Source organism: Macrotis lagotis, chromosome 7, assembly GCF_037893015.1.
Source record: "Macrotis lagotis isolate mMagLag1 chromosome 7, bilby.v1.9.chrom.fasta, whole genome shotgun sequence".
Taxonomy (NCBI): Eukaryota; Metazoa; Chordata; class Mammalia; order Peramelemorphia; family Peramelidae; genus Macrotis; species Macrotis lagotis.
In genome coordinates this window covers 88,867,465-88,891,050 of record NC_133664.1, presented here as the reverse complement: position 1 = coordinate 88,891,050, position 23,586 = coordinate 88,867,465, and the positions used below count along the sequence as shown (strand labels likewise).

General features: G+C 33.5%; 1 protein-coding gene across 2 annotated transcripts in view; it reads right to left on the bottom strand.

Annotated features, from left to right (window-relative positions):
* Positions 1-12,100: 12,100 nt before the first annotated feature.
* The window catches only part of CNPY1 (canopy FGF signaling regulator 1), a 199,254-nt gene continuing 187,768 nt past the window's right edge, over positions 12,101-23,586 (bottom strand). For both annotated transcript variants that reach the window (XM_074193290.1, XM_074193289.1), the window contains exons 3-5: positions 20,880-21,083; positions 18,993-19,089; positions 12,101-15,001 (exon numbers count right to left, since the gene is read on the bottom strand). In XM_074193290.1, the coding sequence (XP_074049391.1) occupies positions 14,961-15,001; positions 18,993-19,089; positions 20,880-21,083 (342 nt within the window). In that variant the 3' untranslated portion in view covers positions 12,101-14,960. The remainder of the gene's footprint in view (positions 15,002-18,992; positions 19,090-20,879; positions 21,084-23,586) is intronic.

Here is a 23,586-nt window from a genome sequence, read left to right as displayed (position 1 = left end):
CATAAGGGCTATTCTTCCTTAATACTTGGGATTAGCTACATATGTAGTTTTTCTTTCAAATACTATACTGGTAGGGGATTATTTCCTTGGACCTATGTGTATTTTTTGAAATAAATGTCAACCAAAAAGTAAGGTGCTATTTCAATGAAATTAAAGAAGTTCATTTCCCAGTCTGTCTTGTAGACTTGAATGGTTTAAGTAACTATGATTCTAGGTCAGGTTTCTGACTTGTGCATCTAGGAAAGGCCTCCTTTATTCTCCAGGGAGTCTTGGACTGCTCATCTGAGCCTTTACCACATGAAGAGGTGAAGCAGTATTTACTTCTTGGTGTCTTTTGCTCCCACCCCCTAGGAGGCCCAACACCATCACCCTCTACTCCCCCCCACCCCATACTTCTGACTGTTGCCATGGTTAGCTTCAGGCATCCAAAAGGAAAGACAGTTCTAGGACTAGATACAGCAGGAGAGACCAGGGAAGAGTAGAAGATTTACTAAAAGTTGTACAAGGTGCTTAAAACACTCAACAATAGCAGCAGCAGCAGCAACAACAACCACAATAGATTGAAAAGAAAAGAACAAAAGAATCTACAACAGGACAATAAAGAATGTCAGTCAAGAAAAGGAATCCTTAGCAAAATGATGCTGAACTGATTTCAAACCAAATTGGGGGGAGTGTGTGGGGGGGAAGGAGCATCATTAATTAAGATCAATGATTCACCCCTCTCAAAAATACAAACAAGCCTATATATAACCAAAACCTGGAATTGGGAATGTCAGTGACCAGAGGGAGTAATTTGTAATATCCCAAATAGATGAAAAGTCTCAAAGGATACAGATCAGGAAAAGTCTATCAAAATTATCTTAGAAAGAGGATTCATTGGGTTCTCAGTTTAGTATATGCTAGATGGGAAAATTTAGATAAAATAAAGAAGTCAGCCTGGAAGAGGTTGAAAAGATAACAGAAGAAATAATGATTTTAACAAATAGGATTTCCAGGAAGAAATGAGAAAACAATGTAAGACTAAGAGAAATGTTTATTGAAGAGTGAGGATAGGAATTTCTTGGAATCTTCAAATGGTGGAACTAGAAAAGAGACCTTAGAGTCATCTAGTTTAACCCCTTCATTTTATGGGGACACTGAGACCCAGGCAAAGGAAATAACTTGCTCAAGGTTGATGGAAGAGCCAAGATCACCAGTAAGGCTTCTGATTTTTAGTTTTTCAGGGTGTTCACCACAAGATAGTTTGTTTGCTTTTTAAACACCTGAGTATACTTGAATCTAGGCAGATAGGAAGAAATCAGAGGGCAGAAAAAGAATAACAATGAGGGAGAGTGAAGGGTTAAGAGGGTAGACAGCAGGAAGGTACATAACTTGGGCAGGGAGGGCCAGTAGAGAAGAGAATAGTAATATATGAGAGAAAAGAAGTAATGTTATTTAGCAAGGGGGGGGCACAGCTGAAGGAGGAGAGAGCCAATTATAGGGGATTTAAGCATCATCTTTGTATAGGAAGGACAGCCTATTAAGCCAGGATGATCCCACATCTTCCTCTATCCATTCTCTCTGTGGAAAAGAAGTAGGAGCGGAAAGGGGGGAAAATGATAGGGGTCACCCAGTACGAAGGTTTGGAAGTTCAAAGGAAAAGGAATTAAGGAGAAAGCATAAATGATTTGGGGTAACACCAACAGGGTACTGGGGGAAATGGAAGATACAAAGAGAAATCAACACCATTAGTGAAATGGAGAGATTTAGGAATAATTATCCTCCTCTAAGATAAAGTTAAATTTCTCTTCCTTTTTTAAAGTTAAATTTCTTCATTAGTCAAACTGTAGTTTTTAAAATTAGGAATATATGTTTATTGCTCAACACTGAAATAGCATGCATGATATTTGAGATATTTTAAAGTAAAATGACTATAAGATTTGAGATTTTTACTTCTAATGATTAAAAATGGAGAGAGATTAATTCAAATGAACAAAATGTTTGAAGTAATGAGTATATTTTTTTTAAATTTTTGGATCACTGGTTTCAGTGGGAAGGTAATCCTGTATTTTGATATTTTTGAATGACATTTTCTCAAAAATTAAAACTAATCAATTTCCCATTTTCCCCTTTGATTAACTATGGTAATAGTGAGACTGAAGAAATAAGGATCATTTTCCTTTCTCATATCAAGACACAGAAAGGGGTACTCAAGGAAGAACAATGATTATTTTGTTCTAACTTTAAAATTGTTTTGAGAGAGGAGCTTAAGGAGTGGATTTGTCATTGATTTTTATAGTGCTCTCAAAAAAGATGCCAGAGATAGTTTAATAAGGTTTTCTATAACAAAATGAATCCTTTGATTAGTTTCTTAGTTGATCATATTTATTAATATTGCCTGGGTATAATTTGGATTCTATATTATCAAAACAATCTTTTTTTTTCTTTTGAATTGTACTTATAAAATTTTCTCTCTCTTGCCATTAAAGCATTTCATCACTGGGGCAGTTACATCAAATAATCTTTTTGAAAAAAATTCAAAATAACTATCTGATTATGTGAATTAATACTTTAGCATGATGCTGAAAGCTAACATATAAGAAAGTGAAAGTCTAATACTCCCACTGATGGAACCTGAATATAGTTCACAAATCTATAACAAATTTATGGTTTCACTTTGGCCACATTACTTAACATCTCCTGGATTCAGTTTCTTCTTCTGTAATTAGACATATTTTTATTTGCTTTAGAGAAATATGAGCATAAAAGAGATTATCCACAGAGGAGAATTGTGAATTCTCAGAGAAAGGCATGCTAGTCAACATATGGTCTCTTATTTTGTTTTTTGGTGGCATTGGGGTGATGAGAGGTCTGGACCTTGATGTTTATTTGACCCCTGTTCAGAAACTTTCCCCACTGATAAATGTAAGCAACTAAGTTCTTAACTATAACCTTGGAGTATTGAGAGTTTAGGTGCCTTTGCTTATGCGGCTAATTAGCTATTAAAAGCTATTGTTATTAGTTCATTTGACTCTGTGTGACCCCATTTGGGGTTTTCTTGACAAAGACACTCTCTCCTTCTCCAGCTTATTTTAAAGTTGAGGAAACTGAGGCAAACAGGGTAAAGTGATTTACCCAGGGTCACAGGGTTAGTTAGTGTTTGAGGCTAGATTTGTTGCTTCCTGACTCTAAACCTAGAGCTCTATCCACTGCACCACCAAATTGCCCCAAGAGGAGTGGACCAGAACACCTAATTCCAAAACAGGTCTTCTATTCACTTCTATGACACAATGTCTCAAATGATAATGCGTCTTATTAGACTATCCTGTTTGCTTGAAGGGACCTTAGAGCACATGTAACCCAGACCCTTCATTTGACACATGAGGGACATAGGCTCAGAGATAATAAATGACTTGTCCTAAATCATCCAGAGTATAAGTAGCAGAAGTAGGATTTGAACCCAGACTCTCTGACTCTGAATTTAGTATCTTTTCTATACAGCATTGTCTCCTATACTACAAATTATTTTAAAAATACAATATAATAATTAAAATATATATTATTTTATAAATATACATATATTATAACATACATATAATATAAATATATACATATAATATACATATAAATACACATATAATATAAAATACACATAATTAAAATGATATACAATATAGTTTGGCTTATCAAATAACTCCAATGGCTTTCAAATTCCTCTTTGATTAAGTACTAACTCTTTTGTTTAATTTTTAAAACTCTTCACATTCTTTTCTTAAGCTACCTTCCCAGCCATATCACACATGATTCTTCTTCAAATACTTTCATTTAGTCATTTCCAACTTTTCCCCATTCCTCACGTACAATGCTTATCTTTCATCTCCATGTCTTTGCATTAATCATGCCCCATGTCTGAAACATAGTCCCTTTTCACCTCTGACTCAAGGAACTACATTCTACACAAAATTTGTCCTGATCCCCTCCAATGATGTACTCCAAAAGTTAGTTAATTTGTATTTTTGAGGAGTATTTATTCTCTCTATATTATTAATTCTTTCTCTCTCTCTCTCTCTTTATATACATGTGTATATATATCCAAACATGTATGTATATATGTGTGTATACTTATATGTATGTGTATATATGTATGCACATATTTTTCCAGTTTTTCTCAGTCATGTCTGACTCTTTGTGACCCCATTCCGGGTTTCCTTGGCAGAAATACTAGAGTAGTAATTATTTCCTTCTCCAGCTCATACAGGTGAGGAAACTGGGGCAAACAGGGTTAATTAACTTGCCCAGGGTCATATGGCTAGTAAGTGTCTGAGGATGGATTGAACTCAGGCATACACACATACATGAAAAATGCTTGCATATACACACATATACACATAATATATATATAATATATATACATATATATATATATATCCTAATTTGAATGTAAATTTCTGGTAAGCAGAGGTTGTTTTATTCTTTGTCTTCATATTCCTAGCACCTAATACAGTCCCTGACACATGATAGGAACTTAAATGTTTGTTGTTTTATTGATAGCATTATTATTTTTATTATTATCATCAACTTTGCTTTAATAAAATAGCTTTGTTTGTCTTAAATAAATCAAATTTATGGTCCTGTTTCTAAATGATTTGGATTTAGGGGAAAATGCAGGCAGCAACTATTCCCTGATATGAAAAGGCTTTGGGTAGTCTGTGTTGGCAGACCTGAACAATGTTATGGAAACCCTTACTGTCCTCCATCCTATGGTTTGACAGTGTCACGGCTAAGTGACTCTTTGTCTTGTGATACACCATAAAATGTTTGAAAGTCTTGCTTTTACTAGTATTTTGACAGTTTGCAGCTCATCCCACTTACCAGCACAGACACATACTCTTACACACCCCTCAGAGCCAAATATATGTTCAAAGCTATCCCTTTCAACTGTATGTTGTCATACATTTTTATTTGCTTCTCTCCAAGAGAGATGTCATTCTGGATAAGTCTAGACCATGTCCAGCCTGTTTTAATGAATAGCAATCCTTTATCCTAAAAGTCCTATCCTTTGTCAAAGTTTTGTCCCCCCAATTAGGGTTAACACCTCAATTTCTTTTTTTTCTTTAAATTGTTTTGTTGCTGTTCTTTTCTTTCTCCCCTTGTATCACTGTCACTTGACAGTGACTTCAACTCCCCAATCCTCTCCTCTACAATTCTTTCTTGCAACAAATAACTACAATCAGTCAAAAAACAAACCTTTAAACTGACTATACCTGAAAATGTATTAATCTCCACAATCCACACCCATAGGCCACCACCTGTCTGCTCAGAGGAAGGCAGAGATAATACTCACTAACAATTCTTTAACTGGTCATTACAATGATCAGAATTCTAAAGTCTTTCAGAGTTGTTTTCCATCACACTTGTTGCCTCCATTTCTTTTCTTGCTTACTGGGAGAAGAAATATCTTCCATCTTTGAGGATTCTGGACCTTGACTTAACACACATTCCAGCTTCAAAGAGATGCTATTTCAACGTTTCACTTAAAAGAATGGCTCAGAGTCAAAAGAGACCTTAGACTTCAAAGTTTCCATTTAACAAATGAAGAGACTGAATGCACAGAGATATCTAATGACTTGCCCAAGATTGAAAGGTTAGTTAAAATAGGGAACCTAAAGAAGAACCCTGGTTTCCCGACCACCAGTTGGTGTTCCTTCTTTTATATGCTGCCACTTTTCCACCAGAGAAGTTATATTCAGTCAGAGAGAGCACCAAAATAATATCATATTCCCAGACTTCCAAAGTACCATACACATAATATATTGAATAAATGTCTATTAAATGATTTGTCCAATCTTCTGGTGTATAATCAAATGGAGTCACACCTGTGGTATGTCATGACCCAAGGACAAGGTCAAAAACTACTTTTTGGATATCTACTACACCCCTCTCCATAATCTTAAGGAGTATCCAAATAATATTGAGACTTTTATTGATATAGACAAATAGGAATTCAAAATCCTACCTCTGACACTTGTGTGACTTTGGAAAAATCATTCAACCCCTTTTATAAAGGAGTTTTCTCATTTATAAAAGGAGGATAATAATACCTGGAATAATGAAGCTTAGAATCATAAAGGTCTCGGTTCAAATCTTCCACCTACCCTATGCCTGCAAATCACTTAATGTCTCCATGTCTTTGGTAACTTTCTATGATTTTAAATGACAGCCAGGTTGCTGATCTGTGTCAGTGACATGAATTTCCCCCACACCAGTGAAATCATAGTTTTTGATGAAAAATGGCCAGTCCTCAGTTCAGCAATACCATAGGCATTAAGCTCATCATGACTTTCCTTTAAGGGAGATCTCCAGCACTTAACCCCTGCCTCAGGGAAAAAGTAGAGAGCAAAGATGTCTGACAGCATCCTGTGAATTCAGAGAATCATTGGATTTAGAGGTGGAAGAGACCCTAAAAATGATCTTATTTCACAAATGAAGAAACAGATATTCCCAAAGAGTGACATTCCCAAAGTAACATACTTAAGTAAAACAGCAGAGGAAGAGTCACCTTCTCTGATTCCCAATACAATGAGAACTTTGTATTTTGCCTTTAACTGGTAGGAACAGCCAAAATTTTAGAAGATCATGGCTAAAGAGAAGGATTTGAAAATGTTTGTTTAACTAGCATGATATTGATGGAGGAGATTTGCATTAAAACCCAACAAGATCAGACTTTGGCAACCATATAGTGAAGTATTGATTAACTAGAACCTACCTAACCAGAACTCTCAAGTTAACCAAATATCTTTCCCCTCATTTTACAATTTTAGAAAAACCTTGGGAAGAAATACCTGGCATTGGGTATTTAGATAAAATAACAACAATTCTTTTAAAACTCAAAGTATATGTCCTTAGGGTTACTACAGATTCAGCTTTATCTATTATACATTCTACATCTTTAGTCTTAGACAACAAGCATTGATGTCCAAGGTCATGATCTTGAGGAATGGTATGATCCTTCCTTGCTGAGGAAAGATAAAATTGCCTCTAGTATATTATACTTATTAATGATGAGAAATAGCCTGATAGATTTTTAAAGAAAAAAAATCAGATAAAGGACAGAGAATTTTCTGGTTAACTGGAAAAATCAAGAAACCAGAACCACTAAATTAACACCTGACTTAACAATATTTTCCATTCTTATTGCTAAAGTTGCATGTTTTCTTTTTGGTCTAGTCATCCAAACTTTGCTTACTATTCAGCCTTCATCCCAAGATGCCGAATAATTTGTCCTATCCTCATGGAACACCAAGGACCTGACTATCTAAGACTAGGAAATAGAAGACTCCATACCAGTTTCCTTGAACAAAGCCTAATCTGAGAAACTCTTTGCATAGACTTTTGGGATCACCAAGGACTACTTCTCAGAGCTTGATACTACCCCAGTTACCAACAAAGACACGGCTCCTGGCAGGAGCTGAGGCTTTCTAATCTCACTGCTGACTGGTCTCCACTTTGTAAGGTTTCTGGGAGCAGGAGACACCAAGATTTTTGATTATTTTCCTCACATCATTAGATTTCACAGCATGTCTCCCTTCCCTCACTCCTACCAAAGGTCACTCACCAGAGAACACATTTTCCAAATTAAAATTCCCTTATCTGCAGTATTTTGTGTTAGCATTTCTTTATTACCAGCAGCCCGAGTCTCTCATTTCTACCGCCCCCACCCACACCTCCCTCTACACTTCTCTCTCTTCCATCCTCAGCACTGACTATTGATTTCCATGAGAGGAGTCGACCCAGCTATTGAGTAAGACTGATGCCCCAACCACTCTGCCTAACAAAAAAACATTATCACATTTTACATTTACTTTACAAGGCTTATATAAACATTTCCCTTCTCTTTTTCTTATATCTGTTCAGCACAACTGTTGTCATTCTTGCTACACCTAACTAAGAAGTAATATCCTTAATATAACATGTAACCTATATGAAGGGATAGGGGTGCTATTTTTTTTTTGTATTTTCTAACAGACTCTATATTTCCTTCATCACATGTTACAGTGCTTAATAAATGCTTATTGGTTTGATTTGTTTGCAATGTGTGTAATTTAGAAGACTAGGTATAAGTAGTCATTAAATCTATGTGTTTTAAGAAGTATACATTTAACTACTTATATATAGATGCATTATTCAATTCTCATTTTCAAAGACCAATTGGAAAATAAGTTTAGGGAGAGAAGAAATAAGAAAATAGGGAAGATGAGAAAGAAGAATTTTTAAATAAGGAAAGAATTTCCTCATGAAACATCAACCATTACTACCTTCTGCTATTTTCAGGGAGGCTAGAAAATAGAGAAGTGTGATTGAGAAAAATTCCAGATATTATTTAGTCATCTAAGGGTTGATTTGAATTGCCCGCAAACTCTGGCAAGGGAACTGGTTGCAATTATCTTGCCAACCCTATTTTTCAATGATGCTTCAAAATAGTTTGTATTAGGATCATTTGGAACAGGAAATGCTTCTGTTATTTAGGCATTTTGATAATTCTAAATATGAAGATCTAACTATGAAGCCTAGATTTACCTAGCCAACCCAAATTACTGCAAAGCGCCCTGAGGTTTGCTTGGGGCTTTCTGAAGTATAAATCAATTTTAAAACAAATGAAAAGTGGTGAGGGTGGGGTACAGAGAAATGTAGCTCATAGACCCTTTCTTTAGACAATGTTCTGTTTAAGACTAACTGGTTAGCCTCAGTGTTTGTTCCTCCGGGATCCATATTGACTAAGCTAAATGTAAGGCCAACAGTGCTCAAGGGCACTGAGTTGTTAAAAAAGAAAAGGGAAAGAAATAACATCTGCATCTCAAATGCCAAGGACAAATTCAAGCACCACTCATTTGAGCCCTTCATGCCTAACCTGAGCCTTTGCCACCCTGAAGAATCATGCTATTCACTTTTAGGGATTGTGCTAAACCAAACCATGAGCCTTTGGTTGACTATGCCACTGCAAATTACTTTGGTCATTAGCCTAGTACTGCTTCTATCGTCCATATTCAATTGAAGAACAGAGATGCATAGGCAGTGCTTTTATGGAAAATTCCCTAGTTTCTTTATCGTTGTCTCCAAGTAAGGATGAAAATAGGCTTGGTGACTTAGAATATATGATATTAGTTCCTAAGTTCAAAACTTCCATTTGATTTTAGATAAATGACTGGAAATTATAAAGGAAAGTCAAATAACTGGAAAAGCAAGAGATTTTTTGGTTTGGGAATGACAGAAGGAGAAGCAGAGGAAAGAGAATGGTGACTCAGATCCTCATTGTTCCTTAGTCATTTCAACAGCCAATGTCCTAACACAGACAAGGACAGTATTGGTACTGCCATGTTAAATTTGATATACACTTTTTTTAAAAAAACCCACAAGTCATACAAGATAGATTTAGTTTGATATTCAGTCCTCTTTTCCTATCCCTTTTTGTTTATGGAAATGATCATTTTTTGATGGTTATCATGTTCATAATAAAAATTTTTTAAAAATCCAATGTCCTGAGCCTCTAATTCATATCCTGCTGTTCCCTCCCAGAAAAATCGACCATTTAATATTTGATTCTGTTTTTAAGTGGTGTTTTGTATTTAGCAGTGATGATACTTATATTTGTCTAGTCCTTCCTCCTGATCTTTTCAATGACATTTCTATAGCTGCAATGAGTTCAATACAATAGGACCTCAGGATAGCAATGGCACAACGATTACTCCAATGATAGGGTTTTTTTTTTTTTAATTTTACCAGTTGGAATTACTTAGGTTGAAGAGGAAGGAGTACACAATTTCACCAGAGAGTGTAGTGGAAATCATAATTACAGATGAGGGCTTTTCTCATCTGATGTAGAGTCCTACTATAAAGTACATTAGGTCTACTCCATTTCATTTTTACAGTTTATGGGTGTTTTTAAAAGGGAAAAAAAAATAGAGGTAATATTCAGTATTTCCATTTGGTTCCGAATGAAAGGAACATTATTTTCCCTCTCTCTCTACATGACTCAAGGGTATATTACCAAATGTAGATAAGAGCAAATCTAACAATAATAAAAAATTATTAGATATAAGATTATACTAGACTTCACTCCATTTTGACTCATCATTTATAAGCATATTTCTTTAAACTAGGTCCACTTAGAAGAGCATTAAAGTTACTTTGGGGGAGGAGTTTGCTTTCTTCTGTATATCACAAGCACATAAAGGAGATTAATCAGTACCATTTGAGCAATAAAGATTTCTTCCTAGCAGACAATGAGAATCACCTGATTGAAACCTTGTCTCTCTTTTTGTTAATGCCCTTGTCACCTCAAGGGTTATTATCATTCTTTATATGTTGATGTTAGATGCGATGTAAGGAAATTCCCAATTGTTCAGAATGTTGCTCTGAGGTTAATGGCTAATAGAAAATGGCAGGAGTACATCCTAACTCTTCGGTTGCCACCTTAGCTCTTCATAAAGTTTGAAATTGCTATTAATATTTTAACTTCTCACCCACAAGATCTTCCTGGGTCTCAGCCATGCTTAATTAGCTGACATTTGACTCCCTGTGTTCCATTAAACAACTTGGATGCAGGTTTATTAACACTCCCAAAAGGAAAAAAGGAAGTAAACAGAATCTTTATCATCTTGAAAATAAAAGGTTGTTTGCTCCTTTGGAAGAATCACATTTGAGATCAAGGTAATTTGCTAATTAGAAAGATATTCCTTTATGATACTAACTTGTATTCGGGAATAGGACCAATATCTACCTAAACAAGCTGTCTCTGTTAGAGTCTGCTGCTACTCTGTGTACCACATTATTATTTTCCATTTGCCCTATGATTGACCAGAATTTGTATACTGTAGCAATAGACTACATGATGGAATTCAGTAGCATAATCTGGTGTAATCTGATGAAATTTGAATATCTCATTCATTTTGGGGAGGGTAAGGTTCAGTGACACGTGCATACATTTTTTGCTGTAGGTTTCTTCATAAATGTATTTGTTTAAAAATCTAAAGATACTCTTTCAGATCATCAGCATAGGGCTGCTTATTTTTGTTTTGTCCTAAAACAAATGTCCTTATTTTCAAATGTTCTATCTTTAAGCAAACATGATACTCAGATAATTAAAGTGTTCCCAATCACACTTCTCTATTTTTCTAACCTCCCTGAAAATACCAGAAGGGTAGGCAAACCTTGATTTGGCTTGGGTTACCACTGTGAATTTTCCTTTCTGAAAGTGCCTATTTCCTGCCCCCTCACCTCTCTCACTCTCTCCATATATATATATATAAATATATATATATATATATATATATATATATATTCACACATATATAAACATATATGTCCATATATATGAAATGGAAAACAGACCAATAAGACAGTAAATATATACAACCTTCTCCACTCAATTAAGAACTTGAAAAATATATGAAAAATAGCGAATTCTAACTTTTAAAGAAGTATAATTTTGTTGGGGGGAACATGGGAAAGTTGGAGATTATGAAAGCTTCAGGAGAGGATAATATCTTTTATTCTATCTTTTCTAGGTTCAACTAAGACTATGGGATTTTTTTTTTTATCATCTCAGTAGCATTTTAGCAAATGGTCTTAGTTCTTCATTCTGTAGCAAATAATCTAAGGGTGATTGGTTTCACAATTACCTAGTGAATGACAATTAACAACTTAATTATGCACAGAAAAACATATGATACAGCTCTATGTAGGAAACTATCCAATAAAATTACTATACAGTTGAAGTCACCAAATCTGGCTGAGATCCCTTATTTGCAACAAACTCTACACATCCAAACTACCATAGCAATTAATTATTTATTTTCTTGGTCACTAATAATAAAGTGGAGCTTTGAAATTAACATGCAATGTCTTAAACTATATTTCAATTAAATTATTTTATATATATAAATATTTGTAGATGTACATATGTATGTGTTTGTATGTGCATGTGCAATATATATATATATACATATATATATGTATATATATATATGTGTATATATATATATATATATATATACATATTTACACTTAGGACACAATAAATGTTAACCTAATCAGAGAAATAAGAATTCAAAAATATGTCCAGTTATTGACCTTTTTTTTGGTGGGGAGGAGAGTTGTCTTAGTAAATAAAGTATTGATTTTTCCCGTTTGGGATTTTGGCTCAATTCCATCTCTACTCCTAAGTGAAATGAATTCAGTGTTCTTGGCTTATTCTTAGCAAACAGTAATCCACATAATAAAAAATAATCAGTTTATCTCAGCCAATTTGGTCTTTATTTTATGAGAAGAAGTTCACATGAAGCTTCCATGGAGACCAAAATAAATCATATCATAAAAGTACAATTTCAAACTATATGTCCCCAAACACTTCTACCTCCTATTATTTAATAAGAAGTGCATTATTTTCATATTTTCCTGAAATTTTATTTTAATAAAATAAATTTTTTATTCTAATAAAATTGGATTATATTCTCATTTCTTTTGTTCGGCTTTCCTCTCACCTTGTGAACCCAGTTTTTGGTGAGTATATATCGGTTAAGAAATGGAAAAGTAGTTACAAGGGCAATTAAGATGGTCTTCTACAATTCTCTATTAAAATTTATTAGAAAAGTTTAGAGATGTCATAGTGGCCAAGAAGAATGAAACTTGGATTCATAAGAAACACGTTACATTTTGTATAGCATAATATTGTTTAATGAACAATTTAAGAGCTACAGGTATTTTGATGGATTTAACAAAAACTTAAAAAAAAAAACCCTTATGAATTACCCCAAATGATCTTTGAAATTTTTATTTAAAGGAAATAAGTAATACTCTGCTTATTTGTGAGACACCAAGCTGCTAAGACTCTTGCAAGATAACAAACCACTTTCATTGGGAAATTCAAGAATAATGTGCAAATAGGAAAAAAAACTTAACAAAGCAGTATACTAGCTATACACTATAGTAAAATATATCTAATCATCTCCACCCAAAACAGAAGCATCAGCATCAGTGAAAGGTGTACATTAGTCAATCTAAGGGAAACCTGCTTCAAGCTTTCCAGCTTGAAAAAAATTCTGGTTCAAAGAAATGTAAATCAAACAAGGTGAGAAAGTATCCCAAAATCCTGTTTGTGATTTGGAACAGGTTAATATTTTAAATAAAATTTTGAAGTGTACCAGAAACCATTTGCTAAAATAATATTTTAATATAAGGCTACTAAGCAAATTCTCTTTGTTCTGTATCATCTTTCCATAAAGGAAATTCATTGATAACTGTCCTATTAGTTTGTATTCCTATCCAGAACATTCACTTAAAAAAACTAAGTAAGGAAAATGTTGATGACAATGTTTTAGAAGCTAATTAAATTGGATATGTTTCCATGTAGATTCAAGATAGAAGGATTTATGATATAAAAGATGAGTTATATCTCATTACAATTCAATCTCCTTACAGAAAAAAGGTGATAATTATTTATTAATTATTTTAATATTATATCTACTATAGTTTAGATATAGGAATTCAGACAAATTATGGTACACTTACTTATTATTGTAAAAAAAAAGGAGAAATATGCCAATGCTTTATAATGAGTTGCATCTCTTTTTTAAAAAAACTGAAACCATCTTAAGACTGACAAGCCTGTTTGTGAGTCCAGGGTAAACACACACACACACACACACACACACACACACACACACACACACAAACACACACAAATTCTTTTTACGTTTTCCTAAACTTGAGAAGTTTTCTTGCTTGAGGCTCAATTACATAGTCAAAAATGTGTATTTTCTGAAAAAGTATGTTACATGTGAAGTTTCTTTTTATACAGTCAAATAGTTTTATCTTCTACCCTATTGGCATAGACTATAGTCATTCTTAGTGACATCAATGAGCATTTCTTTTTTACAATGAATGAAAATGTACAAATGTTGAATAAAGTAGAATTCCATTGAATAGAAATTATGTAGAAATAGATCTTATAATTTGTTTTTATTATTCATTCAAAAAGCACTTATTGAGCATTTACTATGTGCAAAGAGTAAGAAATATTTTTTGGATCTTATTGAAGGTGCTTTACTGTCATGTATGGTTGAAAGTAATATCTTCCAATCAAACAAAGTTCTGTCTTTCTAATAATAATAATAACAGCAACAACAATAACAAACTACTGGCCAATTAGTTTCAAAAATAAATTTCACAGTATGTTAGTAATAACGATTTTATCTAATTGTCCAATTTTATCTAATTCTATTGATAGGATCTTTCATGAGTATATTGTAAAATTAGCAAGAAACAAAGCTTCAGATCATTTGAATTTAGATTTTGCTATTTTAAAACTTACAGTAAAGACCAGACTCCGTTATGATTCTAGACAAAATGATTAACTTCTGTTTGTTCTCTGCTTTAAAAAAGTTTATAAGCTTAAGGTAATTATGCTATTGAAATCTAAGCCTTATGAAAATCAGGGTAGATAATATTATTAACCTGAAAGGTTAAGAAACTACTTGCTTGACTTTATACTTCCAATCAGCTCCTTGAGTAAAGTTCTCCTCTAAACAATAGGCATCTATTAATAATGCATAATTTGCTAAAACTTATTAAATTCTTATTTGTGTTTATGGGAAATCTTCCCTCCCACAACTCTTCAAGAGAGCTGCATTTATCTACCAAGTCTCACATTATCAAAAGCAACAGAATCAACATGGATGAACTCTTATAACTTTACCTTCAGAAAGTAATCAAAGGAATGAATTTATCCTTGTGTTTTTCATTTAAAAATTTTTTTTGCTCAATTTTAGCCATCAAAGAACTTAGCACACACTTATTAAGGCAGAGGCAGGAGTAATGATTATGGTGATGAAAGGCATGAAGCAACAGAAAAGATAGGCATTGACCTTTGGGGGAGGGGAGAGATTGTCACCTTACTTCTCTTTATAAATAGTAGCTCAGTCTTCTTAAAGCTCAGTATGACTAGTAGAAGCAGCATCACAAAGATCTGAAAAAGAAAAGTTAAGTTACATTATTTCATGCTCAGCTGGCAGGACATAGTTTTGGAATCACAGTTAAGCAAAACCTTTCCTGACACAAGGTTACCACTTGGCATACTAACAGACACCATGCTTAGTATTTCATCAAAACAGTAGAGATCTCGAGAAGATGAAGACCTTGGTACCACATCCATTCTTTATCTGAACTCTCTTGGAGCCAATGATATTTAGATTGTTCTTGTTCAAAAATTTTATATTTACATCTGGCCTTTGAACACTGAAATGAGTTTTCTCCTTTGCTGGATATTATTGGTAAAACTAGTTGGAGGTTGAAGGGAGTGCATGCCAAAGAGTATTCTTATTTAAATGCTTGAGTATACATCTAGAAGTTCTCTGTCTCCTTCTGTGTCCTGTGTTTTCATTTGATTTATAAAAATAAAAAAATTACCTGGCCATTGGTCTTTTGGGGAGCGGGAAGTAATGGTGCTGTCAATTTTTTTTTTATGCTTTAAGTTTTAAGGCTAAAGCATGGGTTATTTGAAGTATATGTTTTAAGAGTGTATTTAAACATAGATAAACACACACACACACACACACACACACACACACACATATATATATATATATATGTATGTATACAAATATAAAACAATGGATACTAATACCTCACAAACCTTTTGGATTTATGATGAACTTGTGCTTGTTCCCTATCTCAACCTGGTGTAAATTATAACTTTTTATCAGAAATTATTAGGATAAATTTTCACCTTGACCCTGTAAATTATTAACTTCTAACCAGTAAAGGTTAGGGCTTTGTGTCTCCCCAATAATTTTATGATGCAAAGTCAGTAAGTTCATTTTTATTCTTTGACTAGGAAAAATTTTATCTAATGAGAAATGATCTCATAATCTTCTATCTGATGCCCCAAATCAAATTGTATTGAATATTTTTTCCTGTTGATTGGAAGGGTAGCAGTAACAAATGTAGATTTGTGCACAAACCCTTAATATCATTTCAAAGCAACAGCAAAATTATAGACATCTCTTAGAGATACTATTCCTGACTCAAAGGTTCATTCCCTCCTTTCCATTATTATTTAGATATAATTGTAATTGGTTCATGTGAGCCTTATCTTCACTGACAGAGGTTTAATGTTTATCAAAACTCAGGTGAAATGAGCCACTTTTCCAACACTCTTCAATATAAAAATCTATAGATATGCAAAGTCATTAATTCAATTTAATGTCAAATCTTTAAAAGTATGCTTTTTTGTTTTTATAATTAATCTTTTAAGATTAATAATTGTACATTTTTAATAGTACCTTGGTGTTCTAAACACATAGTAGGTACTCAACATAGATATTTGTTAATTGATTTAATTTCATAAGCATAAAGGCATGTCTTTGCGCATTATACAATGATCTATTTGGAAAATGTTCATATTTTGGAAATTGCATCATTAAGAATATATTATAATGACAAAAGAAGTTGATGTAATACTTTTATTTAAAAAAGTATTGCTATAATAATATTATCTATCAGTCATGTGGATCTTTAGGTAATAATTTGAAGGCAGTTACATTTTTTCCAAAGGAGGACACTTTTCTTATCTTCTAGAATCATTTTTGCAATCAGTCAGAAATATTGAAGACAATATATTAATTATTATTTAGTGTTCTGCCCATCATTACTATGCTTTGTTTTCATTATGCTTTTTTAGGTATTTAGCCTTCCTCTCTGCCAAAAAACAATTTTTAGATTTTTAAAACCATCATAGATAGCGTACCATAAATCATTAACCTTAAATCACTATCTTAGCATTATGGTCTTTACTTAGGTATAATTTATTCTGCCTTTCTTTTTTTTATCAAGAAGATTCATATTCATACAAAAACATACCTATAAAAACCCAGAAGCATATTGGCAGGTTTAGCATAGTATGCTATCCTACATTTTGATTGGTTAACTTTCATTTTCTTTACTAGTATTCATACTTTTGGTTAGTCATAGTTGTGTTTAGCATCACAATTGTTAATTGAAGTAAATTTTAATTTTTGTCAAATGCTATTAAAGATAGGCTACCTGAATATTTTTTAATTTTAATAATATGAAATAAAGATTTCAGAAGTTTCTAATCAAAAGTTATTTTCTTGTATCTATCTATATTTACATTTATGTGTACATATATGATGTGAAAGGGAAAAGATCATGAAATATTTTTAAGCCCAACAAAAGTAATTCAGAGGAGGATCTTTCCCCTCCATTCTTTCTAGTTAGATGGTTGCTATAAACATTTCATGAAACTTTCTAATCCCTTCTATATTTTGAGATTGGGTGTTGATATAGCAGAATATTTATATGATAAAGTTGTTTAAAATACAAATACTGTAATAAGCAGAAAAGAATGGGCAAATGAGTATACCACAAATCATTCATGAATATTTTGTTCATTCTTGGATTTTTAGGTCTTTGAACTCTTTGGAAAACTTTTCTTAAAAATAAAGCAAAAGTCAACTCTCATTAGCAAAGATTGTGGAACAAAGTTATTTATGCTAATTTCTGTTGTCCCTTCACAACTTTTCTCAAAGTAGTCACAAAAATTCCAAACTGCCAAACAGTTCTAACTTCATTACTCCCTTCTCCATAACCCCCACTCCCTATTGGATTATGAAAGAAAACAACCAAGTTGTTTTTATTGGGGATGGGGGTGGGGAGGGAAACATGAAATGTCCAGCAAGTTGAGACTTCTAGTCTATTTTATTACCATTTGCAATTGTCAGGTCTATGCTTTAGAAAAATATTTGTAACCAATATTTGAGGAAAGTTAAATAAATGAATTATCTGTTTACAACTTTTTGGCCCTTTTGCTTGAGGTTCATCAGAATTTAACATGAACAATCTGTTAAATGGTATTTTGAATTTTCAATGGGGCATATAACTATTGCAGTCATTGATTTAAATTTATTCTTCTCTTACTGTTCTTAATAGTCTCTTATTCTTCTTATATTCTTGTACATTCTATCATTATAGTTAATAAAAATACTTTTAAAAAAGATAGTCTAGCTTAGACTATATTCTTATGAAAATATAGAAAGGAATGAAAATTATGTACTGTTGCTTTATATATTTAGATACCTACAATGCACACTATACATAATTATAAAATCCATAGTGTTCTATATAGCAAAGTAGATATTTGAGAATTTTTCCTGCTTTTAGAATTTTAAAAATAGATATGTTTCAAGAACTATATTGAGTGTTTCATGAACTTTTTATTCAAGCAAAAATCTTTTGAAGCAGATTTCCTTTAAAAAAAAAGACCCCCACAAAAAGTATCTCAATAGAAAAACGTCAAAAAACTTTCAAAGTTCTTAATAGTTTTGGGTTACACCTCATTTCTAATGCAGCAACAAGCTAGCACTAATATCACAAATCTTCCACAATTGGGAGACAGCACAGAGAAATTCTCTTTTTCTGATTGGAAATCAGTTCCTAAAAAGAAAGGGAAAAAATCATGCCTGGGATTTTTGGCTAACACTAAAAGAGAAGGTGATAATTTGAGTGTTAAGATCCTGATGAAAACAAATGTCTCATTAAAAAAAAAAGTGAATAAGCAACCATGTTGAGATACTTTAACAGCCTTCATAGGTTTGTATTTTGCTTGCCTTTTAATCTCACATGATGGTATTACTGATTTAACTAAAGAGAGTTCTCAAAGTCAGTTTGTTGCACCAAAGCAGTAGAATAGATTTGAAAAAAATTACAATAAACAAAACTGAAATGGGGGGGGAGAGAGAGAGAGAGAGAGAGAGAGAGAGAGAGAGAGAGAGAGAGAGAGAGTGTGTGTGTGTGTGTGAGAGAGAGAGAGAGAGAGAGAGAGAGAGAGAAAGGGAGAGACGGAGGGAGGGAGGGAGGGAGAGAGAGAGAGAGAGAGAGAGAGAGAGAGAGAGAGAGAGAGAGAGAGAGAGAGAGAGCACATGTTACATCAGACACAGTACCTGATTTTTCACTGCACAACTTGTCAGCTAGATGGTCTGCCTCCTGGGCGATAAGTGAGAATATTTCATCTTCATATTCTTCTATTATAGTTTCACACTGTAAAAACATAACAAAAACATGTTTGTATACACACTCACACAATATATATACAGTGCTCCTTGTTAGGAAAAAAACTAGTAAATTTCTCATTAGACAAGACTAAAAACCCTTATTATCAGGATAGTCCTTTTTTTCCTTTGGTGCTACCCTTTTCAGTTGCAAAGATCATTGGGTTGGGTTATCCCCTTCCAAGAATGTTAATTGTATCATTTTTATAATGATATAATTAGGGTTTGAGGAAGGGGAGGGAAAAGAATTTATTTTTTATTATTTAATTTTGTTTCTCATCTTTAAATTGATAACTTCTTATTAAGGCAACTGAAACCAGTCATTTATCATTATAATTTTTCTTTAAAAAGCCCACCATGCCTAAAAACATAGTTTCTTTAGTCAAAATGCTTCTTCATATTTAATATAATAATCTACTTTGTGGTTTTCCATAGTGTAAAGACTTTTATAATCCCTTACCAATACAAACAAATGCACCTTCAGTTTCATTGTGGATATACGATGTTGGACAACTACTTATGGAAGTTTCTTTTCACTCCATTTTTAAAACAAGTAGTTGTAATTTTGCCTCTGGAGGAGTAAGGAAAAGCCCACAGGGAGAGATGGGGCTCATATTTTTCTCATACATTTGGCTTGACTGGAATCTAACTGCAGCATAACATTGAAGTATAGAACTTTTCTGGTCTCCACTTCCAGGGACTGGGAACGTGTTTCATTAAAGCTTGCTATAATCTTACTCAAAATTTTTCCTGTTCACTATATAGAAAACCAAGAAATAATGGCATTTTGGGAAAATGGTTTAAAAATTAATTACAAATATGTTTATTTTATAATGTGAAATGCAAAACCATTCATTTTTATTCATACTCCCAGAGTACTTTTAGCACTGAAATATTTCCTTTACTTTTGAATTAAAATTAAGTCAGGGGAACCCACAGGCCTTCATTTTAGGATTTTAGCATATCTGAGAGTTTTGCCAATGAGAGAATCAAATAAACATTTCAATCTGACTTCTCCATCACTTTGTAAGTGGTAAGACCAGAGAAACATATTGGTATATATTTTGCAAGGCACATTTTTGCAAACCAGACAGGCTGGCATTCTTGTAAAATAAACATTATTGGAAGAAGAGATTGGCATAAAGCCAACTATAGTACTTAAACCTTTGTTTAACTGAATTCTACACCAGAATATTTGAATTAATTCAATAGAAATTTCTCTTTATTCTGCAAGGCCTTAGACAAAATTAATGACACCCCATATTCTTCCATCTATAATTTGGCTATAAATATTTGAATATGGCATTAGTATTAATTTAGATTTTTAACTGAGGAAGAATAGACCTTGATTTTTTTTAATTTGAAAATTTGTAAGGAGAACGTCTTGGCAACAACTAGGGCCTGGAATCATTCCTACAAATGAATCAAACACTTTTGAGTATTTTCAGTTTTGGGGAAAGTAAAGTCCAAACTACTCAATTTGTGAATAATATTTTTAGTTAGAATACCATCTGAAATTCCCCTTGGGTTTCTCAGAAGATATGCTTCAAATTGAATTGCTATACTACTTTGAAAAAGCAGTAGAATGACAAATTAAGTCTACCAGTAGTTGAGGACTTTTTAGTACAATAAGCTCAATCTCTGGCATTTCTGCTTAGTATTATTAGAAACTTACTACTCTACCATGCTGCAGAGTGTCTTGAGATTCCTCATTAAAAAGCATAAACCAGCACTATTTCCATGGAAAGCCCAACCTGGACTCTTAAGAGGATCGCTTACCGCAAATTTCAAAGGTCTGTAAGCATCAGAATAAAAATAGAATCGTTTAAATTCTTTGTATATTTTGTCCCCTTTCCTTGGAGCAAATCTCTTGAACGTCTTTACATTGGTTTCAGATTCGTCTTCAAGTTTGTAGTCATTCATTCTCTCACATACGGTCTCCAAAACTTCTGTTAAGAATGCCTCTGACTGGGCTAAGGGAATCTATCATTAAAAAAAAGGGGGAGGAAGGGGAAGGATTTCTTAATTTTAATATTTCTCAAGAGACCTCTGGAAGTCAGATTGCATGTGGAATCTGACATACAGAAACTCCACACACAAGCAGGCAGGCATTAATCTCTAAGTCTACTTAGCTACTCACAAAAATTACATACATAATTTACAAGGTTAGCTCTTGCTTATGTAGCATTTTGCTTAAAAAAAAGGAAAAAACTGCACACATTTGAAAGCTCACAGGAATCTCTATACTCAATTAAAAAGCAGTATAAATACATTTATATGTATATTCAAACCATATATACATATATATATATATATATGTATGTATTATGTACATAACACACACCAAGCAGACCAAGCCCATAGACTGATAGTTTGTTTCAGCATGATGAAAAGAGTTTTCCTGTTTCAAATTCTAGGCCATTTTAGCTTAAGTAGGGTTCTAGAAAAGCTCAAAGAAGACCCATAGTCTGGGCTCTCTCTTGGTCCTGCCTTGCAGTCAGTTAGCTGTTCATCTGCTCTGATGCAGCTGTTTAATCCTTCCCAAGAGGTTTTGCAAGAGGGGTTGGGGTTGGGGTTGGGGAGAAGGGGGGGGGGGAGAAAGAAAAGAAAAATAATGGCTTACGCAATTTAACTTCTCCAAGGTTCTACTATTTCAGCTTTATTTTAGAACAGCTGGTCCATGTCTTTGTCCGTTCCTTTCCCTTCAGAATTCAGCAAGAATTCAGCAGAAACATTTAGACACTACCTACATACTTAGTGAGGGTCTCAACAGCTAGTGCTCTAAGGGTCAAAGAGCACCCCTCGCCCTTGGTAACCGGGACAAAAAAACTTCTCTCCAGTCTAGACAGGTCAAGGTGCACGATGCTCTGGTCCCTGTTGCTCCTTCCGGAAGGGGGCGTGAACTGAAGCCAAGTGCACAGTAAACAACAGTGCAGCATCCTTAGGCCTTTAGAAGATTTTTTTTTCTCTCTCCACCCTCTGCTGATCAAAGTAGGAAGTTTTCATGACAACCATAGTGAAAGGGGCTGAATCACAAATGAACTCGATTTCTGCAATGTTGATATATCCAGTCTCTATTGTCTCTTTTCAGACACAGTATGAACCCTTCCGGTCTCAATGATTACATTACAGAAGCACTTTCACAAGCGCTCGCCATTTACACAAAGGGTTTCCTTGCTTCACCACCATCTGGCCACAAATCAGATAAATAAAAGCTCAAGAATTAAAATTGAAGCCAAGTTTTTGTTTGTGGTGTGTTTGTATCTGTGTGTGTTTTAAAACTAGGTTCTATTATGATTCACACCCACTGCCATCCAACCTCCTCAATATATAGAATCCACCCTTCTATTTTTATAAAAAAGTGAAACTCTAGACAAGAATGCAAAAAGACAAACATTGCTGATAAACTATCTTCCCCTTACAATTTTCTGAGCACATCTACACCACAGCTTGCAGCTCCTTCATACTCCAAAACTTGACTTTAGTTTTTTCGTTTAGAATCACATTCTAGATTTAAGCATTAACTCTTGTAGAAATTTAGTTTTAAAATAAGATTCTGCCAGGAAACTTGATTTATTCTTTAGCATATTAAAAAATTCTGAAAACTTATAGAGTTGTTGGGTGAAGAAAATCAGAACTAATGCATAGTTACAGTAGTTAAAGCACTCTAAAATATAAACTCCAATCATAAGGGATGCTTTAGTTTTATCTTTGGGGGAAAATGAACAGACAACAGGGTTAGGTATATTCATGGAAATTTGATAGCACTAAATGGTAAATTAATGACCTATTATGCACAAGACATCTTAAGATAAAATTATTCATAAATTTACAATTAAAATAGACTTTATAGGTAAAGTGGAAATGTAGTTTAAATAATATTTCAATAGCTAAGGATTAAAACATGGTATGTTCATCACTAGGAAGAAGTTTAAATGCAGAACTGAATAGTTGAATTAACTGACCAAGAGAGCCCACTAACAGAAGGATTTTCCTGTTCGGATATTACACATATATTTAAGCATTTCACTGTCTGGTTGCCAGCAAGATAGTATTTTATTTTTAAGTTCTGAAGAACAGATATCCCCTTTTAAATCCAACTGCTTTTCAAAAAAATCTCATGCCTCCTCTCTTTCACTCTCTCTTTTTTCTCTTTCCCCTTCCCCCTCTCCTTCCCCCTCCCCATGGCCCTCTCCCCCTTTCTCCCCCTCTTCTCACATCCAATCAGAGAAGCAAACCCAGTAACTTTGGGAAAATATATAGGATGACATCACATGGTTGACAAGTATAAGATTTTTGAAAGAGATCTCCTAGAAACTTGGACATCATCTCAGATTGGAACATTCCTAACAACTAAAAACATTTTGATGCTGCATAGAAGCATTTTTTCCCCAAACAAACCAACTTAAATTCCTACTTTATTATTAAATAGATGAACCCGGGAGATACTAAAAACTTGTGAAAATGCACACATACACATCCCATA